Source organism: Eurypyga helias, unplaced genomic scaffold (genome assembly GCF_000690775.1).
Source record: "Eurypyga helias isolate BGI_N326 unplaced genomic scaffold, ASM69077v1 scaffold42396, whole genome shotgun sequence".
In the NCBI taxonomy this organism is placed as follows: Eukaryota; Metazoa; Chordata; class Aves; order Eurypygiformes; family Eurypygidae; genus Eurypyga; species Eurypyga helias.
Window position 1 is genome coordinate 4,913 of NW_010258030.1, and position 26,209 is coordinate 31,121.

At 48.0% G+C, this 26,209-nt stretch overlaps 2 protein-coding genes across 2 annotated transcripts in view; one reads left to right on the plus strand and one right to left on the minus strand.

Annotated features, from left to right (window-relative positions):
- LOC104511553 (solute carrier family 2, facilitated glucose transporter member 5-like) overlaps positions 1-6,063 on the plus strand; it is an 8,887-nt gene extending 2,824 nt beyond the window's left edge. Inside the window, exons 4-12 of the mRNA XM_010154220.1 lie at positions 14-138; positions 2,054-2,215; positions 2,269-2,394; positions 2,684-2,871; positions 3,257-3,367; positions 3,919-4,020; positions 4,381-4,456; positions 5,052-5,179; positions 5,830-6,063. Of these exons, the coding sequence (XP_010152522.1) occupies positions 14-138; positions 2,054-2,215; positions 2,269-2,394; positions 2,684-2,871; positions 3,257-3,367; positions 3,919-4,020; positions 4,381-4,456; positions 5,052-5,179; positions 5,830-6,063 (1,252 nt within the window). The remainder of the gene's footprint in view (positions 1-13; positions 139-2,053; positions 2,216-2,268; positions 2,395-2,683; positions 2,872-3,256; positions 3,368-3,918; positions 4,021-4,380; positions 4,457-5,051; positions 5,180-5,829) is intronic.
- A 986-nt stretch (positions 6,064-7,049) lies between these two features.
- Positions 7,050-15,382, minus strand: LOC104511554 (C-reactive protein-like). The gene is made up of 8 exons (XM_010154221.1): positions 15,337-15,382; positions 13,110-13,289; positions 11,814-11,962; positions 11,316-11,411; positions 10,752-10,818; positions 10,026-10,183; positions 8,727-8,850; positions 7,050-7,699 (listed from the first exon to the last, which is right to left on the minus strand). The coding sequence occupies exons 2-8, from the start codon at positions 13,129-13,131 to the stop codon at positions 7,050-7,052; spliced, it is 1,266 nt and encodes a 421-aa protein (XP_010152523.1). The 5' UTR covers positions 13,132-13,289; positions 15,337-15,382.
- Between the last annotated feature and the right edge of the window lie 10,827 nt (positions 15,383-26,209).

Here is a 26,209-nt window from a genome sequence, read left to right on the forward strand (position 1 = left end):
TATTACTTTGCAGAAAGGGTACTTTGCTGATAAACAACCTCTTCTCCATTACTGCCGCAGTCCTTATGGGAACCTCAGAGCTGACAAAAAGCTTTGAAGTAATCATCCTTTCACGTGTTATCATGGGAATATATGCTGGTAAGTGAGAGGTTGGATGGCAAAAGGAGCGCTATAAGTATATTCTTGGCTGTGTAAAGGTGTTTTTATTCTCAGTGGTTTCACAGGTAGTGTGTTTTAGCCATACATCTGCATGACAACGCTGTACTTGAATAACAGTTGTTGTCTGCATGTTGCTTACTAGAGATCTTTAGTATCTACAATTGCAGTGAGACTGGAGTTTAAGCTGTAGAGAGGATGGTGTGTCTGTAGGTGCAGCTATCCTCTGCAGTAAGCATCTGCTAGGCTGGAGCTCCAGCAGCCAGGAAACCTGCGGATGATTATCTGTTTTCCCAGATGTCCTAATATCCATTCCTGGAACTGATGGTTCTTCCTGCAGGAGAAAATAAATGATAAAAGGGTTCAGAGCCAGTGGATTTACTGCACAGATTGTGGGAAGCCAAGGAGAAGGGTGTATGTGAGTTACTGGTGTAAGTGGCTCTGTTAGAGTACAGTAGTGTGGGACAAACAGGAACGTGAATGGCTGAGTACCCCGTGCAGAGCCAGGTTGATAGAGGTCCTGACAGCATTTAGGCTCAATTAATTGGCTTTGAGCTAGTGAGACTGACATGGTCCATGGTTTATTAGTGAGTGGGGATGTCCTGCAAAGGTAAAATGAGAAGGCAAACTGCTACAGGGAAACAACTTGATCTGGAACATGCAACAATTGCAAGTGGTGAGCTAAGGAAGGAAATTTATCTAGTCCCATGGTTTCCTTCTGGCTTTTAACTCCCCTAAGCCTGGCAGCTCCTCTTAGCATTGGTTCTCTGAATAAATACCAGGAGACCTCTTAAGTGTGATCCCTCTTTCCAGTTATTTATAACTGACAAAAGGATCCGGACTGGCTGTCCCGACTTGGCCTTCGCAGCTTGACCTCGCTTGAACAGTGGGCATTGTGTCTGGGGAGGGAAGCTGCTGAGCCACGGCCGCCTGCTTCAGCCCTGGCAGCATCCCGGCGTCACTGCTCAGCAAAAGGGCAGCTCCGGTGCTGGCAGCGCTGTCGGCAGCTCTGCTGCGTACGGGGTCTGTCTGGGACAGGGCTTGACCAGCACAGCTCTGAACAGATGGAAAGCCACTCTTACTTGAGTAAGTGTGCCCAGGAGTCACTGCTAGTGTGTTTTAATCTAGGCAATTAAAAGGCTGGTTATAGTGCAGATTTAAAACACCGCACCTCCTGAGCAAAATCTTACAAATGTTTTCTTGTTGCTTTAAGACTTGTTGCCATGCCTTCTGGCTTTCAGGTAACAGGCTGATCACCTTTGTAACTCCAAGCTCCCGAAGGCTAGGAACTTTAGAAATCTAAGAATCGAGTCTCGTGGTCATTTGACTCCAGGGGTTTGGGTTTTGCACGCCAGGATTTACAGTGTAAGCATGGGAGCTGGCAGCTCTCTGGGGTTACTGTGGGTAACCATGCAGTGTTCCTTAAAATAACCTGTGTCCTTAGTGTCCTATTAGAGCAGAAATACCTACTCCAGCATGCTACCTGCAGGAGATCTCAAACCAGCAAAGCTTTCTGCAAAATGTTACTGAGCAAAGGAGTAGTGATTTCTTTTTAAAAGCCAGCAAGAAGTCACATCTCTCCACCCTCACATTGGTTTGTTTGGATGCTGATTTCTTTCCTTATTTTAGAGGAAGTAAAAATTCTTCCTTTTTACCTGGTTTGCAAACCTGAAGTCTCACACGATATTGATTTGCATGTATTGTGCTGAAGTACTGGGCAGACCCTGCTAGGAGAAAGCTGCTTTTAGGAGGATGAACACTTGAGAGCCCCCAGATCACCTGCCAGCTCTGTAGGCAAGACAGGCTACTGTCTCACATGGGGAAAAGGCCTCTGGCTGAAGGTGGTGAGCGCTGACGTTGGGCAGCTGCGTGTCTAACATTGTTCTCTGCCTACTAGGTCTGTCCTCCAATGTGGTTCCCATGTTCCTTGGAGAAATGTCACCCAAAAATCTGAGAGGTGCTATTGGGGTAGTGCCCCAGCTCTTCATCACCATTGGGATCCTTGTAGCTCAGATCCTTGGTCTCAACAGCGTCCTCGGGAATGCCGACTTTGCTGTGGGTTCCACTGGGGAAAGATTTCTCCCAGTTGTCATCTTGTCTCACTTGTTGCAGGGTGGCCCTTGCTTCTGGGGCTCACTGGGATCCCATCACTAATTCAGCTCCTTACACTGCCCTTTTTCCCCGAGAGCCCCAGATACCTGCTGATACAAAAGGGCAATGAAGAACAAGCACGACAAGGTACGGCATCATCCTTGAATGAAAGGGGAGGTGGAACGGGATAGATCTGACTGTGGGACATGACTGGCAGCAACCAAGAGTGAAGGGGAGTGAGTGTGAAATCCTTCACGGACATGTTGCTGGTGGGTGGAATTGCTGCAACATCGCTCCTTTCTCTGCGTCCATGACTTCCCACCATGGAAGCACTGCTGCCTATGGTTTAGGTAGTGTTCTGTCTTGATTCAAAGCCGGAGTGCTTGCTGTAGACCTGCTCTCCAGGGTCCATAGCTCTCCTTCCTCTCCCAACTAGCTCTGCAGAAGCTGAGAGGCTGGGATGATGTGGATGATGAGATAGAAGAAATGCGCCAAGAAGACCGCTCAGAAAAGGAAGAAGGCCATTTCTCTGTACTCAGCCTGTGCACCTTCAGAGGCTTGCGGTGGCAGCTCATCTCTATCGTTGTCATGATGATGGGCCAGCAGCTCTCTGGGGTTAATGCGGTGAGTGGGAAGGCAGGTGGGAAAGGCCAGTGGGGTGAGTGATAAAGGGTTGGGACTTCAGAGTGGATTATGTGGCTCATAGGAGCTAGGACATAGGAGTACCCCTTCCTCAGGGACACTGGCTCTGTGTCACAGTGGGTTGACCTTGGCCAGTACCAAGTCCAGTACACACATGTACAGAGTCAAGCTGTCTCGCTAAGGATAGTTTGGATGTTTTTAGGGTAAGGTGCTTGTGCCTGGATCCAAACACCAATGTCTCCAGACACGAAAGAGATCAGTTCAGGCTTCTGTGCACCAGTTCCAGGGTGTAAAAGCAGCCAGAATGGGATTCCAGAATGGGTTCTGCCTTTGGCCACATATAAACGCAGCTGTGGTTTCGCCGCAGGTCTTCTACTACGCGGACAGAATCTTCCAGTCGGCAGGTGTGGACAAGAGCAATGTTCAGTACGTCACTGTGTCAATAGGTGCCATCAACGTCGTCATGACTTTGCTTGCTGTAAGTTTCTGTCAGGGCTCTCTGAGTTCTAGCGTGCTCTGTCTCCCTTGTCTGTCACTGTTTAGATTAGGTTACGTCATTTACACCTACTGTGAGCTGCTTTGCACAATAGATGCCCTGCAGCATCCCTTCAGAATGGTCTGGGTTGGAAGTGACCTTAAAGATCATCCAGTTCCAAACCCCTGCCATGGGCAGGGACACCTTCCACCCTTGGTTGAAGGCAGCTATGTTACCCAAAGTGATTAATCGTGCTGATTTTTCACATACCTCAGAAGTTTTCAGGCTGATATGCCCTCCTTTTGCTGTGTTTCCACACAGGCTTCCTTGCAGTTCTCGCTGGGACTGGATACTGAAGAATGGCCTGCCTATTCTCTCACTATAATTGACACATCCAGCTTTTTTTGCAGTTCCTGGGTGGCTTCATGCCCACAGTCCATCAGTAGCTGGTGGAAATTTCACAGAATTTCTTAAAAGACAGACTACCTTAATAAATTTTTCTGGGATAAGAAGTGCTGTGCCCCAGGTTTCTCCTACTCTTCTGTCTCTTTCAGGTTTTCATTGTGGAATCCCTAGGGAGGAGAATCCTTCTCCTTGCTGGCTTTGGGTTGTGCTGTGTCTCCTGTGCAGTGTTAACTTTGGCCCTCAATCTCCAGGTGTGTAGAGTGGCTTGGATGATCCGTGCATGTCTGGACCTTCCCGGGAACAGGCTACACCCTGACAGTATGAAAGGTCTCTGCAGTCGTAGATCTACCTAAAACCCCAGGGAAAGCTGTGATCCTGCTTGTCTGAGTGCTATTTCCAGTATTCGTGTTCATAACAACTGCTGCATCCATTTGTTACAATCAAGGCTCATACTTGAACTATGACTTTTGTGGGTATTTGTGGGTATATCTGGCCGTGGAGGGTAGTGCTGGCTTTAGCATGCCTTCAAATCTTACTACAAACAGTGCCTTGAATGTGTGGGTGATGTTCAGATGGGAACCACATCTAACCTGTGACTAAATTCTTCACAGACCACCGTCTCGTGGATGTCTTACCTCAGCATAGTGTGTGTCATTGTTTACATCATCGGGCATGCCATCGGCGCCAGTAAGTATGCGCGGTCCAGTCTAGACTCTTCCACGAGTTGGGTAAAGCTGAGCGTTATGTGGGATTTCAAATCAAAAGCTTTGTGGAGCTAATCCGAGGAGATGGACTGTCTCCTCTGTGTGGCCACGCACCTTGTTGAATGTCAGCTGGGCTTGTTTATGTCCCAGTGATTTGCTGTCTGTCTCGGTGAGGCAGGGAGCATCTGGCTTTCAAGAGGAAAAGCAAAGGCACAATTGTGTTTGTGCTTGAGATTCCCTGATAAGATTTGGAGCAAAACGGTGCTTAGTTGCTACTCACAGGGTGCTCTGGAGAGACAGTTCGTGTTTATCCACCTTATTTTAGAATTTGTACTGGAGATGGGTTCATGGCTAAGGTGCAGCCATAGGAGAGAAGAGGTTGATTGCTCTGTGTCAGTTGAGGCAGGTCATTTAGTTGTCCTGTTTCTTTTATTTAATCTGTAATTTGATTTTTCTGGGTGTTTCTAAACACTATTAGTCTAGAAACCACTGCCTGCCACTGCAATGAACGGTGTCATCTAGGAATTTAGAGGGGCAGAATTGCTTTTGGGATTTCCAAATATGCAACTACCTTCCAGGTCCAATTCCCTTTGTGATGATCACCGAGATGTTCCTGCAGTCATCCCGGCCCGCTGCGTTCATGGTGGGTGGGTCTGTGCACTGGCTATGCAACTTCACCGTGGGGCTTGTGTTCCTCTACATGGAGGTAAGATGCAGTCTCATGATAGGGAAGACTTCAGCTCAAAATTTCTATTTTCACCCCTGTGTTCTCACAGAGAGCCTTTTTAATCCTGAGAGCTGTAAATGCCCAAACTGGTTCCCGTACCTCTATGCAGGATTATATATTAAGGGCAAGAAACTGATGTTAATCAGCATTTTGTATCACAACTGTCTGTTGAAAGTGCTTTTTAAAAGAAGTAGTTACTTTTCCAGGTGAATGTCTGATCCTGAATTCAGGAGCATGGTGAAGATTGCAAATTCCTCATCTTCCTTTGGGGGATGGGGGGGGAGGTTCTCAGGGAGCCAGTTTTAGCTTTTGATCTCTAGGTCACCAATCCAAACTGATCACCAGCATTATTGCCCCACAGATTGCTACAGTGGCTGATTTTAGCCTGTGCAGAGGGAGTTGGTGAGTTTAGTTTGATTTGTGTAACAGACCCTCACCCTCCTTTTCCAGTAAATCCGTAGTGGTTTCCAATGAATCTGTGGTGGTTGTAGAAGATGGGATTTGGAACCACCCCTAGCTTCTAGTCATTCAACTTAAAATATGTGCACATCAGGGGTTCAGCATGTCCAAATCCTGCAGTGTACAAAACTGGAGTATTCCCCTGATCCCTGGTCTGTCATCTGCCCTAGGCTGGACTGGGGCCGTACAGCTTCCTCATCTTCTGTGCCATCTGCCTCGCCACCATAGTTTACATCTTCTTCATTGTTCCTGAGACAAAGAACAAAACCTTCATGGAAATCAACAGGATCATGGCCAAGAGGAACAAGGTGGAGATCCAGGATGACAGAGAAGAGCTTAAGGATTTCCACACCGTCCCACATGGGCAGGCAGGGGAGAAGGGAACCTCCAGCAGCAAGCTGTGACCGAGCCGGTGTTTGGCCTGGCCCAGACATTTTTCAGGATCTGTTCAGCGGGAGAACAAATACTTCGATTCATCGTTTATACTGATCTTCATTCAGACCTTCTGCAGACTTTCTGCAACAGGGGTTTCCAAATTAAGCCGTTGTGTCTTGAGAGTGTTTTCGTTGTGAGTAATTAGCAGGACCGTCCCGCTTCGTGGCATAGCCGTCACCAAGGCAAATTACCCATCCGTGGTGTTTGTCACAAGGAAAGGGCAATGTCCTCAGCCAGCTCCGTTCCTGTGATCCCATAACCTGTGTCATAAGGTGATGTATGTCCCGACCGACACGTCTCGTTTCGTGTTGTTGATGGAGATACTCCTTCATGTGATTTACTTCAACCTTAGAAAAAGAGTTTTGTACATGTCCTCAAACTTGTGATATATGTGTTGAAAAAGAAGCTGTTTCCATGCTCCGTCTTTACATCCATTTTGGAAAAGACGGTGTGCCACTAACCAAAGCACAGCGATTGCACAGGAGCTGCACGCTGTCCTGCAAAGGCTTTGTGTACCCTTTCCTGTCTGATACAGCTGCAGGGAAAGGGGTGGTGACTTGAGGGTGAGAAATAGGAAGGAAGGACATGTGCAGGAAGATGGTGAGAAACTGGGCCTGGGTGAAGGATGTGAGAGAAATTTTATTTGAGAAGGTGGCTCCTTTGACCAAAGAGGGCAGCTCTTTGTCATGTTGGAAGATCTATGTATGGGGACCTAAATAAACCCCTGGGAGGGATGTGACAGTGCAAGGTGTTGGACTGCACCAAGTTCTGCTCTGTTTCTATCCCACTGACAGAGGTTTTGCTCTGTTGGAAAAATGACCTGGAGCACTAGCAGGTGCATGTGGTGGGCCTATACAAAGCAGGAGCAGAAACAAGCAAATAATCTAAGTTTCTCTCAATGTCCCCAGCAGTTTGACTTCTGCTGTCTTAAAAAAAAAAACCCGAGAAGCTGGGGTCACTGGCAGCTGGTGTCAGGCTCCAGCACCACCCCACCCAAGAGGGTCATGGTGGTTTCTCCCCACGCTATGATATCTCCCCTCAGTTGCCCTGGCTTGCACAGTGCAAGTGCCCGAACATCCGCAGGACTGAGAACTTGGCTCCACAGGTTCACGTGAGTCATCCACCCCGCAAAACCATTGGAGAAAGTCCCAAGAAGAGTGTCTCTGTCTTTCCCAAGGACAAGCGTCCCTCCAGCCTGGCTCACATACCCCTTCTGGATACTCTTTGCTTTACCAGCTGCTCCATTGAGCCATAAATTTGCCATTCCAGACTGGGAAGCCCATGCCATGCAGTAGTGCAGCCAGTCTTGTGCCTTGTGGTACAGGGGGAAGCTGATGAAATGGCCTCCTATCCACAGTCCCGCATCTGTGCCCACAGTCATCACTAGCTCGTTATCCCTCTCCTGTGTGGAGTAGGAAAGGACAGTCTGGCTGCCGGCATGTTGGGCTTTTGTCCAGAAACATAAGGTGAAGGCTTGGAGAGACATATCGTGGAGGGGATGAACATTCACAAAACTCTCGATGTTTTCCACAGGGAAGTAGAAAGCTGGAAAAGTGCTGGATTTAGTGCCTGAAATAACCAAAAAGCCAGCTGTTACGTTTCCTGCTGTGCTTATAAATCAGCCCAAATCCTGAGGAATACACCCATAGGAACTGGCAGGGCTGTGGCAGTCTTGGCTGCCTTGAGCCACACTTACGGGCAGGGGTTGTGCCAACAGGGAAGGGGCTTGAAATGACGAAAAGCTTAGCTCCCACACCCAACTGTTTGGGAAAATCATGGTTTTCCCCCTCTTCTTCTCTCGTCTTGCGTAACACAGAGATGATGATTATTTATCCTAGAGGGACTGTGAGCTTAAATTCCTCACTGTTAGTAAAAAATGTGCTTACGTGTTGCAGGAGAACGCTGCAGTTGTTGTGACAGTAGCTAGGTTAGGGCTAGCTGTAATGATGCTGTAGCTGAATTTCCATCAGCAGGTCTAGATATGGGACAAAACTCTACCTGGACATATCAGTACCAAACTGGTTAATGATTTAGGCCATCAAGGACAGCAGGGCGTGGGCTCTTTGTCCTTGCGACCGAAGCTGGGCTCAGGAGGAGGTGCGTGTTTCTTACCTACGTGGCTCACTCCATTCAGCATCTCTCTCTTCATGTCTTGGAGCTGCCTCTGGATTTGTTCCAGTCTGAGGCTGAAGTCTTCTGGAGGGCATTGTTCTAGAGCAATCATACAGCTGAATTTACAGGAGGCCAGGACCTGCACGTGGTAGATTTTCTGTTTTCTAGTTTGTAGAAGGTCTGGGGAAAACCTTTGTTTTAAAATGCAGCATCTCGCCTCCATATGGTGCCTGGCTAGTCAGCCACGCCGGAGCAGTTTCTGCAACGGTTCGTGTACGTGAGTACATGGCTGCAGATGCACCTGAACCTGGTATCGTGCGGTGCCATCTAGCACCAGTTACTCTGGGAGATCCGTGTGACACCACAAAGGGCTGGCACACAACCTGCAGCCGCCGCTACACCGTTAGAGCAAGATGTGTTGGCGGGGGGCATAGAGGCACACCACGACAGCAGCTTGACTCCTTCCCCATGGGTTTCTTCCCCTTCCCCAGGGAAAGCCTGGGTCTGTGACCCCCTTTACCTTGGGTGAGTTTGGCTCTGAAGGAGGACTCCACCACCCGCCCGTTGAGGGGCTGAGCGTGCCGGTAGTCGTTGCGCAGCGTCCTGTTGTGCCAGTCCAGGAGGGTGTTCTCCAGGAGGCTGATCTGTGAGCAACGCAGGCTTGTCAGGGAGGGGCAGCGGGAACAACGGTTTTGCCTGGAAGCGCAGTGCAGATCCCGCAGCTCAGCATTAAACCTAGGAATTTGTTATAGAGGAACCCACGGGGTCTCTTGCTGAGTATTAGCAAGGGAAAGGGGCAGAGCATGAGGGCTTTTCGCACCTTAATTCACGATAAAGATATTTTGCCTGAAGGAAGTTTTTAACACCTGCCTGGTGGTTGCATGGATGGAGGATTTGCTCCTATTCTGTAGCATATTGCTATCTCACAAGTGCCTACTAGCCTTTTCCCCTGCCAAAAAGGGTACTTCCTTTTCAGATGAGAACACTCTGCGATCCTCCCTTACTGGAGTCTCCTCTTTATCTCGTTCTTCTAGAATAAGGTGGTTTTCATGCTTCCTTTTTCCTTAAGGAAGATGAACCACTCTGCAGGCCTCAACAGTAAACTTATTTTACTTGTGTTACTTTTTTCCCTGCTAAAGCCTTTGTCCTGACAAGGCACACAGAGAAGAGACGGGGATGCTGCCCTGTGACGGTATTCGACTAGGACAAGCGGGGCTACTGCCCGGTGCCGCTGCGCACTCGCCGAGGGCCTCTGTAGTGCTTCTGCGGCAGCCTGGACCAGCCCCCTCCTGTCACACAGCCAAAACTCACACCAGGCCACTCCTGAAATGATCCAGTCTAGCTGCACGATGTAAGTGTACACAGGAAAAAAAACCCGGAACACTCTCCTAAAAACGTGCCCATTGTTCTATAATTATTTTAATGTTATGAATGGCTCTTTTATGGTTTTTCTGGTGTTTTTTTTGGGCACTCCTGCAGTAGTTTGCCTTGTAGATTCTGAGTGGTCGCTTTCTTTTTATAATGCTTCAGCATGTTTGAGCTTAACCGAGCAGGGAGCTTTGTTATCGCTCACCTGACCTCAGTACACTGCTGCTCTCCGGGAACCTGACGCTTGCTGTGATGCAGCATCAGGGTGCCGTTACAGCCACCTGCAATTCCAGTTGCTTAGGAGTCTATCCCAAAAGCCCTCTATGAGAAATGCCTCATCAGCTCCCCTGTCAGGCTGTTCCCAAAATTCCCGGAGGACAGAAAAATATATGGAAAGGTGAAGCGTGGAGGAAAGAGAAGGTGCTCTGTCTGGTAAACGGCTACCACTTACCTGTGTGTGTGACAGAACAATTGGAGAGTGAAAGATGGTCCAGATGACACTCTCGGAGCAAGGAGGGGTTGTTAGCGAGCCCTGGTACCTGTAGAAGTATGAGAGGTTTTCTGGCAGCATGGCTTGGACATCCAGAGAAGTGAGCTTTGTTGATTGACCTCAGAAGGAAACAGAGGGTCAATATTAACAATTAACAGGGAACAAAGAGGGGAGAGTGGTGTTAGGGCTGAGGCTGGCAAATCACTTAGCCCAGAGCATTGATATATTAGTCCTTTGGAAGAAGTGGATGAAGGTGGAGGGAAATGAATGGTCCTTTCAGTGGACCTACAGTTTGTCATTCAGAGATACCGGGGGTCCTGGAGGTGGGGGGCAGCTGCATCTCCATGCTCTGCTAGTAGGAGGTGTTAGTCCTCCCAGGAAGCCCGCAGGTATTGGTGCAGCAGAGCATCTGCCAGATCATAAGAAGTTATTTGCTGGCTCTGCAGCGTGTCGCAGAGACCTACCATGAGTAAGATTCTTGGTGCCTTGCGCACCTCCCGCACCACCCTGCCCGTGGGCTGCTGTTTGAGATGCGTGGGCAGGGATGGCGTGAAGTTGTGCATGGCTGAGGATGCTTGGCCACGTAACTGCAAGTAAAGCAGCAGCCAGATGTCTGTCCCCAGGCCCAGTACATACGTACAGGCTTTGAGAATATCAAGGATGGAGAAAGGCATTCCCAGGTCTTACCTGCAAACTTGATTTTTGCCAGTTTGGAAATGAATTCACTGTAGTAGGTATTCTCAAAGTGCCCATCCTAAACACAGCATAGAAACTTGATCAAAAGGTTAGTGACCTGCCTGTCCTTCTACACTTCTAATCTGTTTGGGGCACTAAATTGATGATGTGGCAGGCAACAAGAACAAATACCATTGCAGGTGTCTTGACAGGCTGGACAACCCTAGGCATGAGGTATGTATACACGGATCTGGGGTAGAATAGTGAACTGAATGGATCCTTTTTCACCAGTTCTAAATCCACACACAATCAAGTGTTCCCCTTTGCGAATCGGAGCAAAGCCTTGAGGTACAGCAGGGAAAACTCAGCTTGGGATTGTGCGAGCCCCAGATGACACAAGGGAAGAACAGTTCTGCTATGGCACAGCTTCCTCAAACTGCTGCCAGGCATCATCTCTTAGGATAAATGTGGATACTCAGGCCAGGCTGCTTGTGTCTGGACCTGCTCAGATGGTGGTTATAGTGTGATTGGGGACCACAGACTGGCCTTGCTCAGCAACCTGGGCATCATACCTACCGTATACAGGAAGGCAAGCACAGCCAATCCATTTGGTTTGTCTTTGGCTTCTTCAAAGCTGGAGTAGTTAGCAGAGTTATAGTGGACGATGTGCAGCTGTCAGAAAAGAGGGTCATGTACGAAGAAGTGATAAATAGCTTCCTCCATGCTTTAAAGGACCAAATACGGACTGAAGAGTCACCATCCCACCTCCTGCTGCTTGTGCCTCGCAGCACAGCCAATACACCTTTAGTTTAACAGGTTTGTGATGAGCGTGGAGGAACAACTCCATCATTGAAGGATATTGGTGCTATTGCAATGGCTTTTCTTAGTCTCCTCTGCCAGCACCATCAGGCTCAGCCCTCACATTGCCCCAGCCACCTGCACTTATGGGAGGGAGCCCTGTTTCTCCCACTTGCCTCTGTTGCTTCCTGCAGGCTTTGTGGGCTGCAGCTTTCCATTTCCCAACTGCCAGACTTGCAACGCACCCTCTCTCCAGCCCACTCCATTCACAAGTACCTCTGCAAAGTATCTCATCCCGTCTATGGTGTGCTCAGAGCCGCTGGTCTCCAGGTCCAGGCCACCCCAGTGCAGATGCATCTGTACGGCTGCGTAGCGGCCTGGGAGCCCTCTGGAGATGTGCATGGTGGGTGGCAAATCAATCTGAACTGGAAAAGAGGATTGGAGACAGCAATGGGTGCAGCCATGCCTGTTCTTGTAGCTACGCTTACAGTGCTTAATGCTTTCTGCCAGTAGCACCCTCTGAAATAAGCTGGCCCAGTCATGTTCAGGGTGCTAACTCCAGTATGCAAGGAAAACCACCGAAGCTTAAAGCCTGGTGTGCTTGAAATCCTTCCTGACCTCAGGCTTCTGCACCACAAAGACTGCACCAGGCAGGAAGGTGACTCGGCACTAGTCACCTGGCCTTGCCCTGAGACTGTGTGGCCCACGCTGTGCTTCAGCTTCCCTTCCCGAGACCCGAAATGCCCCTGATTATAGGGGAGGGATTCTCCTCTGTGTTGTACTTAGTGTTTGTGTGTGCTTTGCGTGACCTCTGGGTGACCGAACCTCAGATGCAAACTTGCTAGTGCACCATGGTTCTCCATTCCCATCGCTTTTGGTTCTTATTGTGTCGGTGTGCCCTAAATACCACTCGCTACTACAGTCCTGCAGTGTTGTGCTTCGCTGAAAGAAAGGGTCAATCTATAATGCTCTAGCTGCCTTTTATCCTCTTCTAGTGCCTAACAGAGAAAATATCTTGCAAAAACATAACTGCCTTTTATTTCTCTGGTTTGTGCATGTGTTTCTGGAGAGCTTTCCTGTGTGGCTGGGGAAAACAGCAAAACCAGGAGAGCAGGAGGAGTTGAGATGGCAAAGCAAAGTAAGGTGAGTACAAAATAAAAGGCATTCTCTGTGAGTAGCATTTCAACCAGCTAAACTGAATAATCTGTTCCTGCACCGCCACGAGCTCGACATCCTCCCAGACCGTCTGCTCAGCCGGGGAAGGAAAAACTGCTTTACTGCTAGGGCAAAGCTGGCTCATTCCCCCACATTTAAACCTAGTGTGACTCGCTGGCCACAAACGGTTTGTGATCACATTTTAGCCATGGCACAGAGCTGAGATGGGCACATGGGAGCTGTTCCCATATCCGGCCACGCCGGGAGAACACATACCCGAACGTGTGAAGTCTCCTTTATACCCCAACCACGCGTAGTAAGTGAATACCACACTGCCCAGGGAAACCTCCAGCAATGACTCCTTGACCAGCGCCTCTTTTTGGGTAGGTGATGAGAAGGATATCCCCTCCGTCTTACCAGAGTGACCGTTGTTGGTCATTGTGAATTCCCCCTGCAAAGGCCCGTCGTAACCGCTCAGCTCCAGCTGCAGCTGGAGGTTGTACTTCGCTTTTTTCCTCTGGATGTCAATGGGAGATTGGTGCCTGCCAGCACAGTCTGCAAAGTGCTTTCCCCAGTGCTCTTCATCCAGCTCTCCTTCTGTGCAGAGGACAAGCAAAGCAGGTTATTAGGACACGGTGAGAACTGCCAGAAGACACTCCTCATTTCCTAGCAGGGCATGCCAATCTAGTTGTTATAACCCCACGAGCTGCAGCAATCAAAGGTTGCTCTGCCTTCCCCAGAGTGAAAATACGCATTATTCTGTCTGCAGGACAGCTGTGCTGCAAAATACGAAAGTGGCATTGCAGTAATAGCTTACTGATCGCTGGAGACTGAACCTCCAGGGAAGCTGTGTTTTTATAGAAATGGGCATTTAAATGGGTTTCGACTGCCAAAGGTCGTGGAAACATGTTCTTAACCAATGTAGGAGCAGGGCAGCAGCGGGAAAGTCTCTGCTTAGGATTGGGAACTGGCAGCAAATTTGCTATTTTTAACTATGGAGAGAGCTAACGGAAGAAGGAGTGAAATGCTTTAAATAAATGGAGCCTTTTGTATGTTTTCTGGGGTAGGAGCAGTCTGGGGTGGCTTTGATGTCCCGAGTGTGTTTTTATTAACAACCCCCACCCCTCTCCTGAGCGCTGTGCGGTGTCTTTTCCTGGTGCCCCCTTTTTTACACCCAACAAATAACGGGAAAGTGATTAATTGCTTTTGTGAGACGGATCCTGATGTGGAATAGGACCTGAGTGTCCCAATTTCAGGATTCAGTTGATTGCTCTGAGCTCTTGATGCCACTTCAGCCCCCAGGCCCAACAACCTGTCAAGGTCATGCTTAGTGTTAATACCGTCTCCTTTTCCTGCCCGGTGTCACGAGCTCGGACACAAACCTTTGAGATGGGACTACACACTAAAGGCCCAGGCTCACCTGCACGCACTCTGCAAGTATTTAATGCTAAAATCCTCCTGTGGTCACCTGTGGAGGAAGCAAATGTGTACGAGACCTGGCATGGTGATTGGTATCGTTTTTCCAATGGCTCTAAGCCTCTTCGCCCTAATTTGAATCTTTCCTGCGGTGCTCTGGGTGCTGCTGAAACTCCTAACAAGTGCTTGAACCCTTCAAGGCTATTTGCTCTCTCCATTGTGCTGTATTTAGAACTTTAAGGGTAAGTAGAAATTTTGATGCCATCTCTGCGTGGCTGTGATTGATAATCAGTTAGGAAACCTTTTCTTCTTCACCCCAGAACTGCAATATATTGATTAATGTCAGTCATGTCAGTCTGAGACAAACAGAGCTACAGCTAAGGAATTGAGATTGTGGAACTCGCTGACTTCAAATCCTGCAGAGATGCTTTGGAAGGCGAGGAGAAGGTTGTGAAAAGAAAATAGTTCAAAGCTATTCATTTTCCTCATTTTCAAATTATTACAGTTACAGTCACACCTGAGGATTTGCTACTATTTGCTGATTCTTTTCTTTTTGTTCCATTTAAGCGATGTCAGTTTGCAGGTATTTGTTTCCTGACACCGATTAAATACAGGGGGCTTAGGAGATGCAGACAGCCTGGACAAAAGAAGAGATAGAGAGAATCTCTGCAAACAGCTTAGTGTCCAAATTGCAATCCCGCATCTATTCAACAATATCCTTTGTTGTAACTTGATTCCCAGCCCACTGAAGAACATAAAAGACTGCCGTTTACTTCGATGAGCTCTGCAAACAACCCTCTCAAACAAAGGAAAATCAGATAAAATTTCACAAAATATATAAATAAGCACTTCTTAGTGGTCTGAACTGCATGGGATATGACAATAAAACAACAAACAGGCAGTATTTAAAGCTTTTCCTTCCAGGATCATCCAAAGGGCAGCTTTTATTCTAACACACTGTAAAGATTGCCCCCATTGTTCGCAACTCAATGGTCTGCCAACTCTGACAATGTGTTCTAACCACACAAAGGAGAAAAAAGGGGTGACACTGAAGAGAATCACTTTCACGACACACAGGCATCAATAAAGTGGAATAAATTAGCTGCTCTGTGGAGATCTTTCACTGATGGAAAGAGAGTCAAGCTGAGTGTTGCTTCTGCAGCAGAAAAGGGATGGGAGGGTCTTGAGCAAGCAGTCGCAATCCCCCAAAAACCTCATTTTTCATTACCTTTGTATGTCCAGTGCACTAGGTGCGAGCAGCTCAGATGCACCAGGAACAAGACAGCTGCGACCCACATGTCTCGCTGTATCTGCAGTCAGAACCAAGGGGAGACTTTAAAAATCCTTGGGAAGCATAAATACCAATTTACTCCAGCTCTGGCCTTGCCAGCACCCATCCCACCCTTCTCACCCACCCAAAACAGTAACAGCAAACGGTGCCACAGAGGTACTTGGTTTGGATGGTCAGCTTGAAACGCTAAAGGTGCTTTATTGATCCTCTGTACAGAGCTGCCTGTGCAAGCGGAACAGGTTTGTTTCCCCGTGCCCCAAGCTGCTGGCCTTGGAGGCACTGACCCCGCTGCTGCCCACTCCTGTCCATTCAGTCCTGAGGAGCAGGTAGAAAAGCTTCCCTGTGAGTATCCTTAAAACGGTGCTGTGTAAGCAAAGATCCCTAACGCAGACCTCAAAACACTGCCCTGAGTGGCCAACTGTTCTCTTGTTACAGAGGAAGGAGCCAAGGCACAAGGTATTTCAGGGACTGGTTTTCAACAGTGCTGAGCACTCACTGTCTTCTTAGAAGTCAAAATTATAGACCCTTGTCTCCTTTGAAAATCAGACTTCTGAAACAGACTGAAAAGCACTCCCTACCCGCAAGCCTAGTGTTTCAAAGCATGTTGCTTTCAACACCACCTCTAGTCACTGAAAATCTGGTTTTGAATGTGAGAGATTTGCAACCTTTGGAAAAGTCAAGAGCTCTGAAAAACTGTTGAGACTGTTGAAAGATGCAGGCACGATACAAGGTACTGAAACCCTGGTGACTTCTTAAATACCATACTGGAATTCAAATAATAATCTGAACAAAAGCGAGGTGAGTTACAGATTTCATGGGAACACAGTTTTCTAGGATTAGACCACGCTGAAGAACAGAAGCAGGTTTTTAATTCAAAATCTTATTCTTTGCAAGCAAATTGTTAACATTAAAAGGCCTTTCCTGGTTTGTGCAGTGCATGTGTAACCTTTGGGAACAGCTGTAGTATGGAGTTGATTAACCAAATGTGCGTTCTTCCCTGAAGAAGTCATTTATTCTGACAGTTGCACTGAACTGTGTAAGAACTAAACTAATCAAACATGCTCTGCAATGCACTTCATAATCCTTGCGGATCCAGTTGGGTAAATAGGCTTTGAAATGAGCTGAGGGAGAAATTTGGGGCGTTTATACCTCTTTACACTCCAGGATTCCACACAGCAGCCCGTGAGGGTGTGAGCAAGAGCGAAGAACAGGAGGTCACCTGTGCACCAGAGCATCCCTCCTGCCGCCCTGCCTGTGTGTGCGCCCCAAGGGTGCTTCACTGGATGTCCTTTAGGGACAAGCTGTGTCTCCTGCCTGTGCTTTATCCATCAGCTAGCCCAGTCTGCACAAAGGATTTGAAATACAGCCCATCTGAGAGTGCACTGGTGCCAGGAAACTGGAGATGACAGTGAATTAATTTTTAATGGAGCTTTTGCAACATGCTGAAGTTGTGACATCTCCCTTGACATCAGCGGGAGCCGCGGGCGCTCAGCGCATCCAAAACCACATCTCTTAGTTCAGGTTAGCTTCCCCCACATTAGTCACCTCTCTGGAAGACACAGCAATCTGGGGAGGGCGCTAAGTATGAATTCGTTTTGGAGTTATGACAGGACGATAATTTTAATTACACTCCTTAAATGTATTTGAATATTAAGCTTCTAACTACGAGCTGGATAATACGGAAGGAGTCCTTCTCCTGTCCAAAGTATTACACATGTCAACCATTGTTTATGGGTTCTTGGAGCTATAGGGGTTTTTTAGTGCATATGGTATTAAACCTGGCGGGCTTGTGGCTTGGGTTAGTCATCCGTTCAGCCACCCCAGGATAATTCCTAGAGAGAAGTATGGACGCAGCGCTGAGGACCTCCAGGTATCCCGGCAGCACCATGCTTGCAGTAAACTGGTGTTTATTCCACTGTGAAGAAGATCACAGGTCTAGCAGGACTAATCTCTGCACCCAAATTTAGCCAGTGGGAACATCTAATGTCAGGAATGTCAGCCATGAATATCTTGGCATGATTTCCGCACAGGAGCAGGCTCCTTTCACACGGACGCAGTTACAGAGACTTCAGCCTCCCCCCTCCCGCCTTGACTACAGGAGGAAATAAGCCTTTTATCCCACATCATTGGCTTCCATGCGCTTCACTTTTATCTCTACAGTTTTCTCTGACTCTTTGCCATCTTTTAAATCCTGCTTCTCCCAGGCTATTCCCTCTGTCCTCGCTGGCCTAAAGCTCAGCTCAAGACTGACTTTCAGATCCCTTCTAAGTATTGGTAGCCACATTAAAACCTTGACACTGCATGGAAGTAGCTGGCTCAGTACCCCAGTGCTCCTTTGACCCAGAACTTGAAAGGGTTAACTCCTTTCCCTCTGCATCAGCGGGAATTTCATCAGGGGTTGCAGTAATAGATGCATCACGCCCAAGTCCAGCAAACATTTGACCAGGAATGGGCTGTTTGATGTGAGATGGATGGGTTGCCTTCAGTCAGGCCATCTAGGTTTTCCTGTGAGTGTAAAACCCCTTCAAAGAGAGCTCTCCCTGCAGAAGTCGTGCTGGATGAACAAAACTATTCAGGGATTACCAATTTTTATGAAAGAAGAAAAGCAGCTAGTGCTGGTAGGGCCATGCCCGTGAGTAAAGCTGGCGATAGCTGTGCAGGTTGAAACATGAGTCCTTTTATTCACCAATTCCTGTAATGTTTTTACATCTTCCTTACAAAACTGGCCCTAGCTACTTTGAAAATTTGCCCAACTTTTTGGGTTTTTTTGCCTCTCCCCCCCCCAGCTTTCAACTACATACAGAGATCACTGAAGTCAGAGGGAGAAAAGAGCTAGAATTCATTTCTCCAGTTCACACAATCCCTTTAGGCCTCCTTCCTCTTATATAATACTTTGATGCGCTTGGCTAAATTCACCTTCTACCGACATAAATTCAGATACATTTGTTGATTCTACTGAAGCTTTGTGAGAGAAAAGGGCTTTGAGGCAGTCAGTGACAGACACTGGAGGCTTGCACCAGTGTTCCTAAAATAAGGATTTACCCGTTTTAAAGCAGAGACGTTTCCTCTGCGGATTCGATTTCATGGTTTAACAGATCTCAGCATTAGCTACCTGCACTTCCTTGTCAACCTAAATTTTCTTTTGCTCAGTTTCAGGCAATTACTCTTAGTTATAGCTAGAGCTCTTGGATTATCTTAAAATACTTTTCCCTCCTCAGTGTTCACATCACTTCTGGGGTGGTCATCACCTCGCTGCACCACGAGCCATTTCCCCAAGGTGGTGAAAAGGACAATGTGATGCTATAAAAAGAAGAGAACGTGGCCAAATAATCCCTCTTCATTTTGATTTCCAGGAAATGTAATTACAGGTCTTGCAATGTCTACATAGGTCTGCTCTGCAGACATAAAAGCGACTTCATGTTCTGGGGCTCCATTTGAGACTTTGAAAAAATACAAAATAGGAAGGGAGGACTAGGGATGGGGGAGGTAAATCTTTCCTCTGCATTTAAGTGAGGGACACAGGGATGTGGCCTGAGTGTGGGGATCGAAGGACTGCTGCCTAGAGCCAGCCGTGGAGAATTTTTCCACCATACCAGGGCTCTGTGCTGTGGACTGGATGATGGTGGGATAAAGAAGGAAAAATTCAGTGACAAGATAGATTGTCAGCGTGTGCAAATACCTGCCCACCTTCTCAGGCATGGTGTGATTAGTATTTCATACGTATCTGCACCTCCTTCCATAAAAATACTCATTTTGCTCCTGATCCCCCAGTGCAATAACGTGCAGAGGAAGCACAGTTGCTGCTCAGTCTCTCTGAAAATCAATATTAGCTGTGCATAAAGGCAGGAGAAGACCCCAAGCCCCTTAACAAACAAATACTCTTTACAGAACAAATAACAGCTCTGGCAATGTGGCTGCTGCCCATTGCTGAGGAAGCACTTTTCCCTTCTTATTTCAGCTGCATTGTGTGTTGAGCAGCTGTGACATCCAGTGGCCAAATACAATACAGTGGGGTTTGGTACAGAACTCTTCATACATGGCAACAATAACAGAGCCCTTCCATTGCACTTTTGGTCTTCAAAGAGCTGTGGAAGCAGTAATTCATTAACCCCTACACAGCTCAGTGGGGCAGATGAATGGAGTGACCCTAAAAGCACACAGTGAGAAGGGGAAGCTGCTCTCCAAAAGCGTGGCAGTCAGCTCTCTGGGGAGGTGAACAGCCTGCCCTAGGGCCAGGGTACAAGACCTTCACCCAGCACTGCAAAGAGCAGCTGCTGAGATAAGGGATCAGAAAGGTACAGCTCATTCAGCATCTGACAAAGAGGCCACACCTGAGGGAAGGGTTGTGCCCTCTTTTTCCCTAAAGCAAGAGAGCCTTATACCCTTTTTTTTCCCCTAGAGCAAGAGGGAATGCTATAGGAATGCTATAGGAATGCTATAGGGCACACAGTAGGATCACAGCTGGTCTGGAAGAGGAAAAGCCCTCTGCAGTAATCCTCTGAGGATGTCAGAGGTTTGTGTTAGAAGATATGGCAGGTGAGAAAGGAAGTGCAAACATGGATTTGGATTAAGAAATACCATGGTGGATTTGAAGAAATGTGACTGTCAGGAAATCCGAGCTGTTAACCAGGATTCCTATTATGACAGGTAAATCGGATGATACAGAAAACAAGAAAACTAATCAGTGGAAAAGAGAGGCTGGGTCTCACCCATGGTGCAGAGCATCCCAGGGTGATGCTAGCAACCATCTATTCCACAAGGAAAGAAAGAAGGGAACCCAGCGTGGGGTTTTCACAGCCCCGTGTTACTGAGAGGAACAGCGGGTATAAAGTCTCTGTCAGGTTTAATTGTAGAATTTAATGCAGCAGCTGAATTTCAGACTTTGCTCCACTCTGCCTGCACTTGAGGTGTGTGCTGAGGCAGCCGAGTGGGTGGCTCAGGGTGTGTTTGCTGAGCTGCTCACAGCCTGTGAGAGTTAGTTTCCAGTCAGTTTTACTTTATATCCTATAGAGCGCAAGATCCAGGAAGACATGTAAAAATTATGAGTCTAGGTACGAATTTGCCACTTTAAGGTTCCTTTCTAGCCTGTGCAGAGAAACAGCCTTGATACAGATGCTGTGTTTAAATGGGTATCTTGGAGGTCAACCCAGACATGCCTGTTTCCTTTTGATTACAAAAGCAGACCTGCGTGACTTGGAGATCCAGACTACGGACAGATGCATCCAGTTTCAGAGATCAAGAAATCAGTCCCAGCTTTCCCCAAGTTGTCTGTGCCCCAGTGTTTGCTCACGCAGACCTGCAGTGGGTTTTTTTGCAATTCAGGGGCATTCAGCAAGAGCTGAAGTGCCCGCAGCCCCTTCTCTCCAAGTAGCTCATCACCATTGCACTCTGCCTGTGCAAGGACCCGGGGAGGGGGAAGGCAGAAGGACCTAAAAGTGATTCCCATGAGAATGAGGTCGATTTTTAAGGCAGGAAGACAACATGAAGGAAATTTAAATCCTCCTGTCTGTGCTATACCTGTTTTGTGACAAGAGAATCCTGCTTGATAACTCTTGTGCTTTACATAAGTATTATGCACTCAATAAGGAAACAAATGAGTTGTTACTGGTTTACTAATACAGGGTTTTTTTCAGGTTTCCATTCTAAAAAAACCCTAAATGCCAAATATAATTTCTTAATGGCTAATCGATTCCTAGCTTGCTTTCCCCTTGATAGCAGAACATATTGCAAAGTGAGAGGGAAGACCTGCTCAGCAGAGTCTCGAACACCCTGTAAGAGGCAGTGCAAGCTTTGCACACTGGCCTCTGTAAAAGGGATTACTTAATGGTTTCGTCATGGTTCGAATGAGCAGCTATGGCCTTTGGATGCACAATTCTTGGAAATTGATATCCAGCTGGTTTAAAAGCTTTAGTCTCAACTCAAATCACCATATCAGATCATTAGCTGCTGGGAAGTGCACTCTTTGGCATTAGCACCCTGATTTGTGCGTTGGTTCACTTCCAAATAACCCTTTACCATCACCTGAAAAGGGAGGTAGTAGTTCAGGTTAGTAGGTTAGCATTTACAGTAGTTAAAAAGGAGTATATATTTTTCCTATTCCAGACATCTTGCTTGATTTTTTTCTTGTTGCCGTGGTTGTTGTGCAATAATGTTCCATTTTAAATAAAATATGTTCAAAGTATTCTGCCTTACGGTACACGAGTGTCCAACACAGCTCTCGTAGACTCATGCAGACTGTGACTGACCCATGCTACATATTCATAGCTGCACACCCCCCCGTGTCCATAGTACGGCTGCTCAAAAATAGCCAGTTAGTCTAACATTCCCTGCATCGTCAGCATCCATTAAACCCCCTTTGGTACTGAATAAACCCAGACACCCGTTTCGTGGAAAGTCAAACATAAAATTCTCTGGCTGAGGTCTGTGAGCTCCCTGCCCTGTCCCTGCTGGCTTGCAAACTGGAGCCAGTAATCTCTGCAGAAAACTGAAATCCCAAACCTACTGAAGCCAGCTGGAGTTGGAGAAAATCCGACTGTCAAGTGAGACAGCAGGCTGAGTGCCCCGCAGCCACGCAGGGTTTGTCACTCTGATAGCAGATCCTCACTGACAGCTCTTAGTGTAATTTTTGTGCTGTAATGGTAAGTTTTCTATACAAGGACCTGAAAAGATGTAATTCAGTCTAGGTCCTTCCCTTACCCTGGTCATTGTAGTGAAGCTACAGTCAGACTGGCTGTTAAATGTAGGAACTGGTGGCTTTAAGACCATTTTCAGGACACTAACCAGAGTCCCACCCTGGGAGAAGACAGGAGAATGAAGAGAAGCAGTGGAAGTTACAAGCATTAAGGAAGACAGCAGTTCTGTCGTCTCAAGTCATGTCATTATTCCTGTGCCTTAAACCAGTGATGTTTAATCACAGAGCTCAGCTGTAACATGAATCACAACAGAAAAGGGGGACGAGAAGGATGTAAAGTCAGAGGTTTTGAATGCCTAGAAAAAACATCTTAAATAGCCAGTCAGTAATTTTAATAGATACCCAGAAACAGCATTAATCAAACCCTGCCATTACCTTTCCAATGAACGTCCCTTGAAAATACCACGATCTGCAGGGTCAACGAAGAGAAGGAATCTGAGCTCCTGCATCCAATGACTTCCCTCCGGAGATCTCACCTCGACTGCGGTGACGTAGTAATGCAGTCAGAAAGCCTCATTCATAAGGCCTCTGGGGTGCAGGGCTGCTTTTCAAAAAGAAACTTCTCAGGACATAAACAGGCTGGTACTTGCAGGGCTGTTGGATAGAGATGAGGGTGGTTCATACCCAGCGACCCAGACGCGTGTTCTCCAGGTGTTCTGCGAGGCACCGGGGAGAAAGAGAAGTCCCTGAGTATTCAGCAAGCGTTTTCAAGGTGCTACAAAGCTCATGCCCTGGAATGTACCCTAAGCTGCATAATGGTTATTAAGCATATTAATGCACCGGCAAACAAGTCCTGATCTGTGGTGGTTCCGCTCCCTGCCTTGGCATCCTCAGCAGTTTGAACCAGTGATTTCACACTCTGCAAAGCCCGAACTCTCCTGCCCGACTGCTTTAAACAGGGACGCAAAGACTGGCCTAGTCAGCCTCTGTGCTCACCAGCACGTTGCAAGCAATCAAAAACAGATGCATATTGCACTTAACATTTTACCATGGCTCTTAAAGCACGAGGAACGAGTACGCCTTGGAATGGAAGGGAATTTTGATCGGGAGAATTGTTTCCCATTTCTGGGTGGTGGAAGCCTGTGAGCCAGATCTGTGTCGGAGTTTTTCCTCCATCTGCTCCATCCGCATGTTATACCGATGTGCTGGTGTACTTGCGTGGGCTGTCAAACTGGATTACTAGCTAGGGTGGCTTTATGTTTCCTGAAACTCTCTGTTCTCAGTGTCTTCCCTGTTAGCCATACATCTCCCTCCCAAACCATGAAAGAAATTATTTGATTAACTGGTAACAAGCCTGGATTCCCACAAAAACTCATGCCAGCTAGATATGTCATAGCCTTAGGGCTGCTCAACCTTTCCCTTAAAGACAGAGAAAAAGGAAAATCAGGCAGAATACATGACTGAGCAGTGGCATTCTTCATACCAGCTCTGACTTTTATTTTAATATGTATGGTACAGTGCAAGTTTAAATCTGCTGATCCAGGGAAAATTATACCAACACCTGACCAGTGCCAGACTTCTGATCATGGATGCCTGATCAATGCTGCCTCTAGCTACTGCAGTGCCAGTGTCTTCAGCTGCGCCCTGTCTTGCGGACACACGACTCAGCGGAGCGGACACGGCTCTTGGCACGCTGTCTGTGGGCAGAACCGCGGGCAAGTCCTGCCTGCCGGGGATGGAACCGTGTGAGTAGGGTGGGATGCAGGTTCTCAGCACGCAGCTTGTTGCTCACACTCCAGCGGAGGAAATTTGCTTGTTTTGTGCCGGTTTTGTGGTCACAAGAAGAGCCTAGGCAAGGGACAAGTGGAAGAGTTTAGGCTGTTTTTTCTACAGCCAGTCCTCTCTCACAGCTTTAGGTCTGTTGAACAGGAATACGGACCTGCAAGAGGCTCAGTGCTCAGCTGCCCAGGCCAGAGGGTTTGCTTTACACTCCACTGCTGCACGCCAATTAGCTAATTATGACCTTCCACAGTATGTCTTCTCTTCCCAAAGAGCACCATCAGCCTTCCGCTCAATTATTACATTGCTGACTTTCCCTTGGCCTTAGGCTTTCTTGTTCTCCATCTTCTCTAGCTCGTTACAAGACTCAGCACCCCTATGTGACTTTCCATGCACAGCAGCAATCATGGGACTTCTACAAAGGGCAAAGATGGTGGAGCATCTCCAATCCAGCAGTTATCCAGCACAAAAACACAGTTTTATGACTTCCAGAATCTGATCGCTCAGCACCGTGTTTCTGCAAGGAATGTTCCCCTCTCATGCCTTTGCACCAGGAAGGGTAAGGCACCAGGATAAGTCAGGAACGACTGCCAAGGACACAACTATGAGGGTGATAGCATGCAGTTTTGGGAAGGCTCTATCCCGGCCAAAACCAGCACAGCACTGCAAAGAATCCTCTCCCTATAAAGTGACAGTTTAATTCCAAGGGCTTTTCCTGGCCAATATTGCTTTACCCCAGCTGTGTGCAGCCCTGCAGCATTTCAACCTGATTCGTGGCTGTGCAGCCCACATGAATCTGCACCCCCAGCCAGAAAAAAGCACAAAAAGACGGTATGCAGTGCTGCTGTGGGCCATACTGCAATGTCACAAACCAGCTTGGCTTTCAGCTCCTCCTTGCTAGAAGCCTACAAGTCACACAGGGGGGCCTTGGCGGTATCGTGTCAGCATGGCGTGCCTAGGGAAGGCGGTCAGGTCAACAGATTTCCTTTGCTTTTTATTAGACATAAAGCCTGTCTCGGGGGGATGTTCTCAGGAAGGAAAGAAAAATGTGCCCAGAAGAAATGATCAGGCATAGTCAGGCTGGAAGGGCGAGGCAGTTCTGGAGCAGGCACAAACACAACTGACTTTGCAGGCAGTAAAAATGCTTTGTGTGGTGCAGTCGGGATGGACTGGGCACTGCCAGACCCCTGGAGCCCTTAGACCCCAACTCCATGCCTGGGGGACTTCACAGGTTTGATGTTACGTACTTGAAATACAGCAGAGCCAGGCTCCCGTCAGTGTGAACGCAGGCTGTGTAGTGTCAGGGGAAGTAGGAGGAAGCAAATCCAGGGGAACTGGGGGCCTTGATGGGATTTACATGCATGGGTCTGGGCTCTGCACTGTCCCAGCAAACAAAGCACCTGTTTCTGCTGGGGGCTTCACACTCTCAGAGCTGGGGATGTCCTGATGATCACGTCCAGGAGTGAAGGCTAAGGGCACGGGAACATGAGAAGGCACAAGACCGTGCCTTTGCCAGGTCAGCCTACAGCCTTGTGCAAATGTTTTGACCTTGCAGTGGGATTCCTCTCGTCGCAGACCTCCTTCCACAGTGCAGTGTGTTAAAAAATCCTGGAAGAAAAATAGGCTTAGGGGAAGTGTGGGCACAGCTATTCTCCATAATAAACCCATGAAGACCTTGTGTTATGACCGCAACTTCCCAAACCTAACCAAAGGAAGGAACAGGATCCCTGCGCCGTGCCGAAGCTGGGAACAGCCCACGTGAACCGTCATGTCCTTATTAAACACCATGACACGTGGTTACCGCTCAGGCCGTAGAAAGTAGAGTATCACTTTCCAGGGATGGAGGCTTTGCCTTTCAGAGAGCACCCGGCTCATTCAGCGGGGCACGGTACTCCACCGCCATGCAGCAGTCTCAGTTCGATTTTGCTCCACAAAAATAAAAGGAGCGCTCCTTCTCCACCCCAGGAAGTGTAACAGTTATTCGCTTCAAAATCAAAAAGTTTATTGCATTTTTACTGGCTCTTGCTGGTTTTAGTGGCAGTTTCGACACCCACCCCCTGTGAAGGTATGGCCGAGCAGGCAGGGCTGGGATTTCAGGGACAGGGAAGCAGCGAGCTCAGCCCCACGCTCGAGTCCTGGCAAAATCGAGGCTCACCAAGAGCTTTAGTGACAGTCACCACCTTAAACTCCATCTCTCTCCCCCTGCGAGTGCGCGCGGGTGTGCTTACACAGGGACGTGCAGCCCCCACGTACGGAGACGTGCGCAAAGGGACCGTTTGCTGCGTAGCAGAAAAGCCCCACGGCTGCCCCTGCTTCAAGGGTTTGCCCCGCACGGAGCAAAACTCCCTCAGCGTGGATCTGGCTTTCCCCACGCAGCGAGATGCCCCGAACCCGCTCCCC

What these genes read in the sequence shown, in the direction of transcription:
- LOC104511554 (XM_010154221.1), bottom strand. Translation starts at nt 13,131, where the DNA reads ATGACCAACAACGGTCACTCTG. An exon ending in GGATGAGATACTTTGCAGAG is followed by an intron (nt 11,412 to 11,813) that starts GTACTTGTGAAT and finishes CTTTTCTGACAG; the next exon opens with CTGCACATCGTCCACTATAA. An exon ending in GGCAAAAATCAAGTTTGCAG is followed by an intron (nt 10,184 to 10,751) that starts GTAAGACCTGGG and finishes TTTCCTTCTGAG; the next exon opens with GTCAATCAACAAAGCTCACT.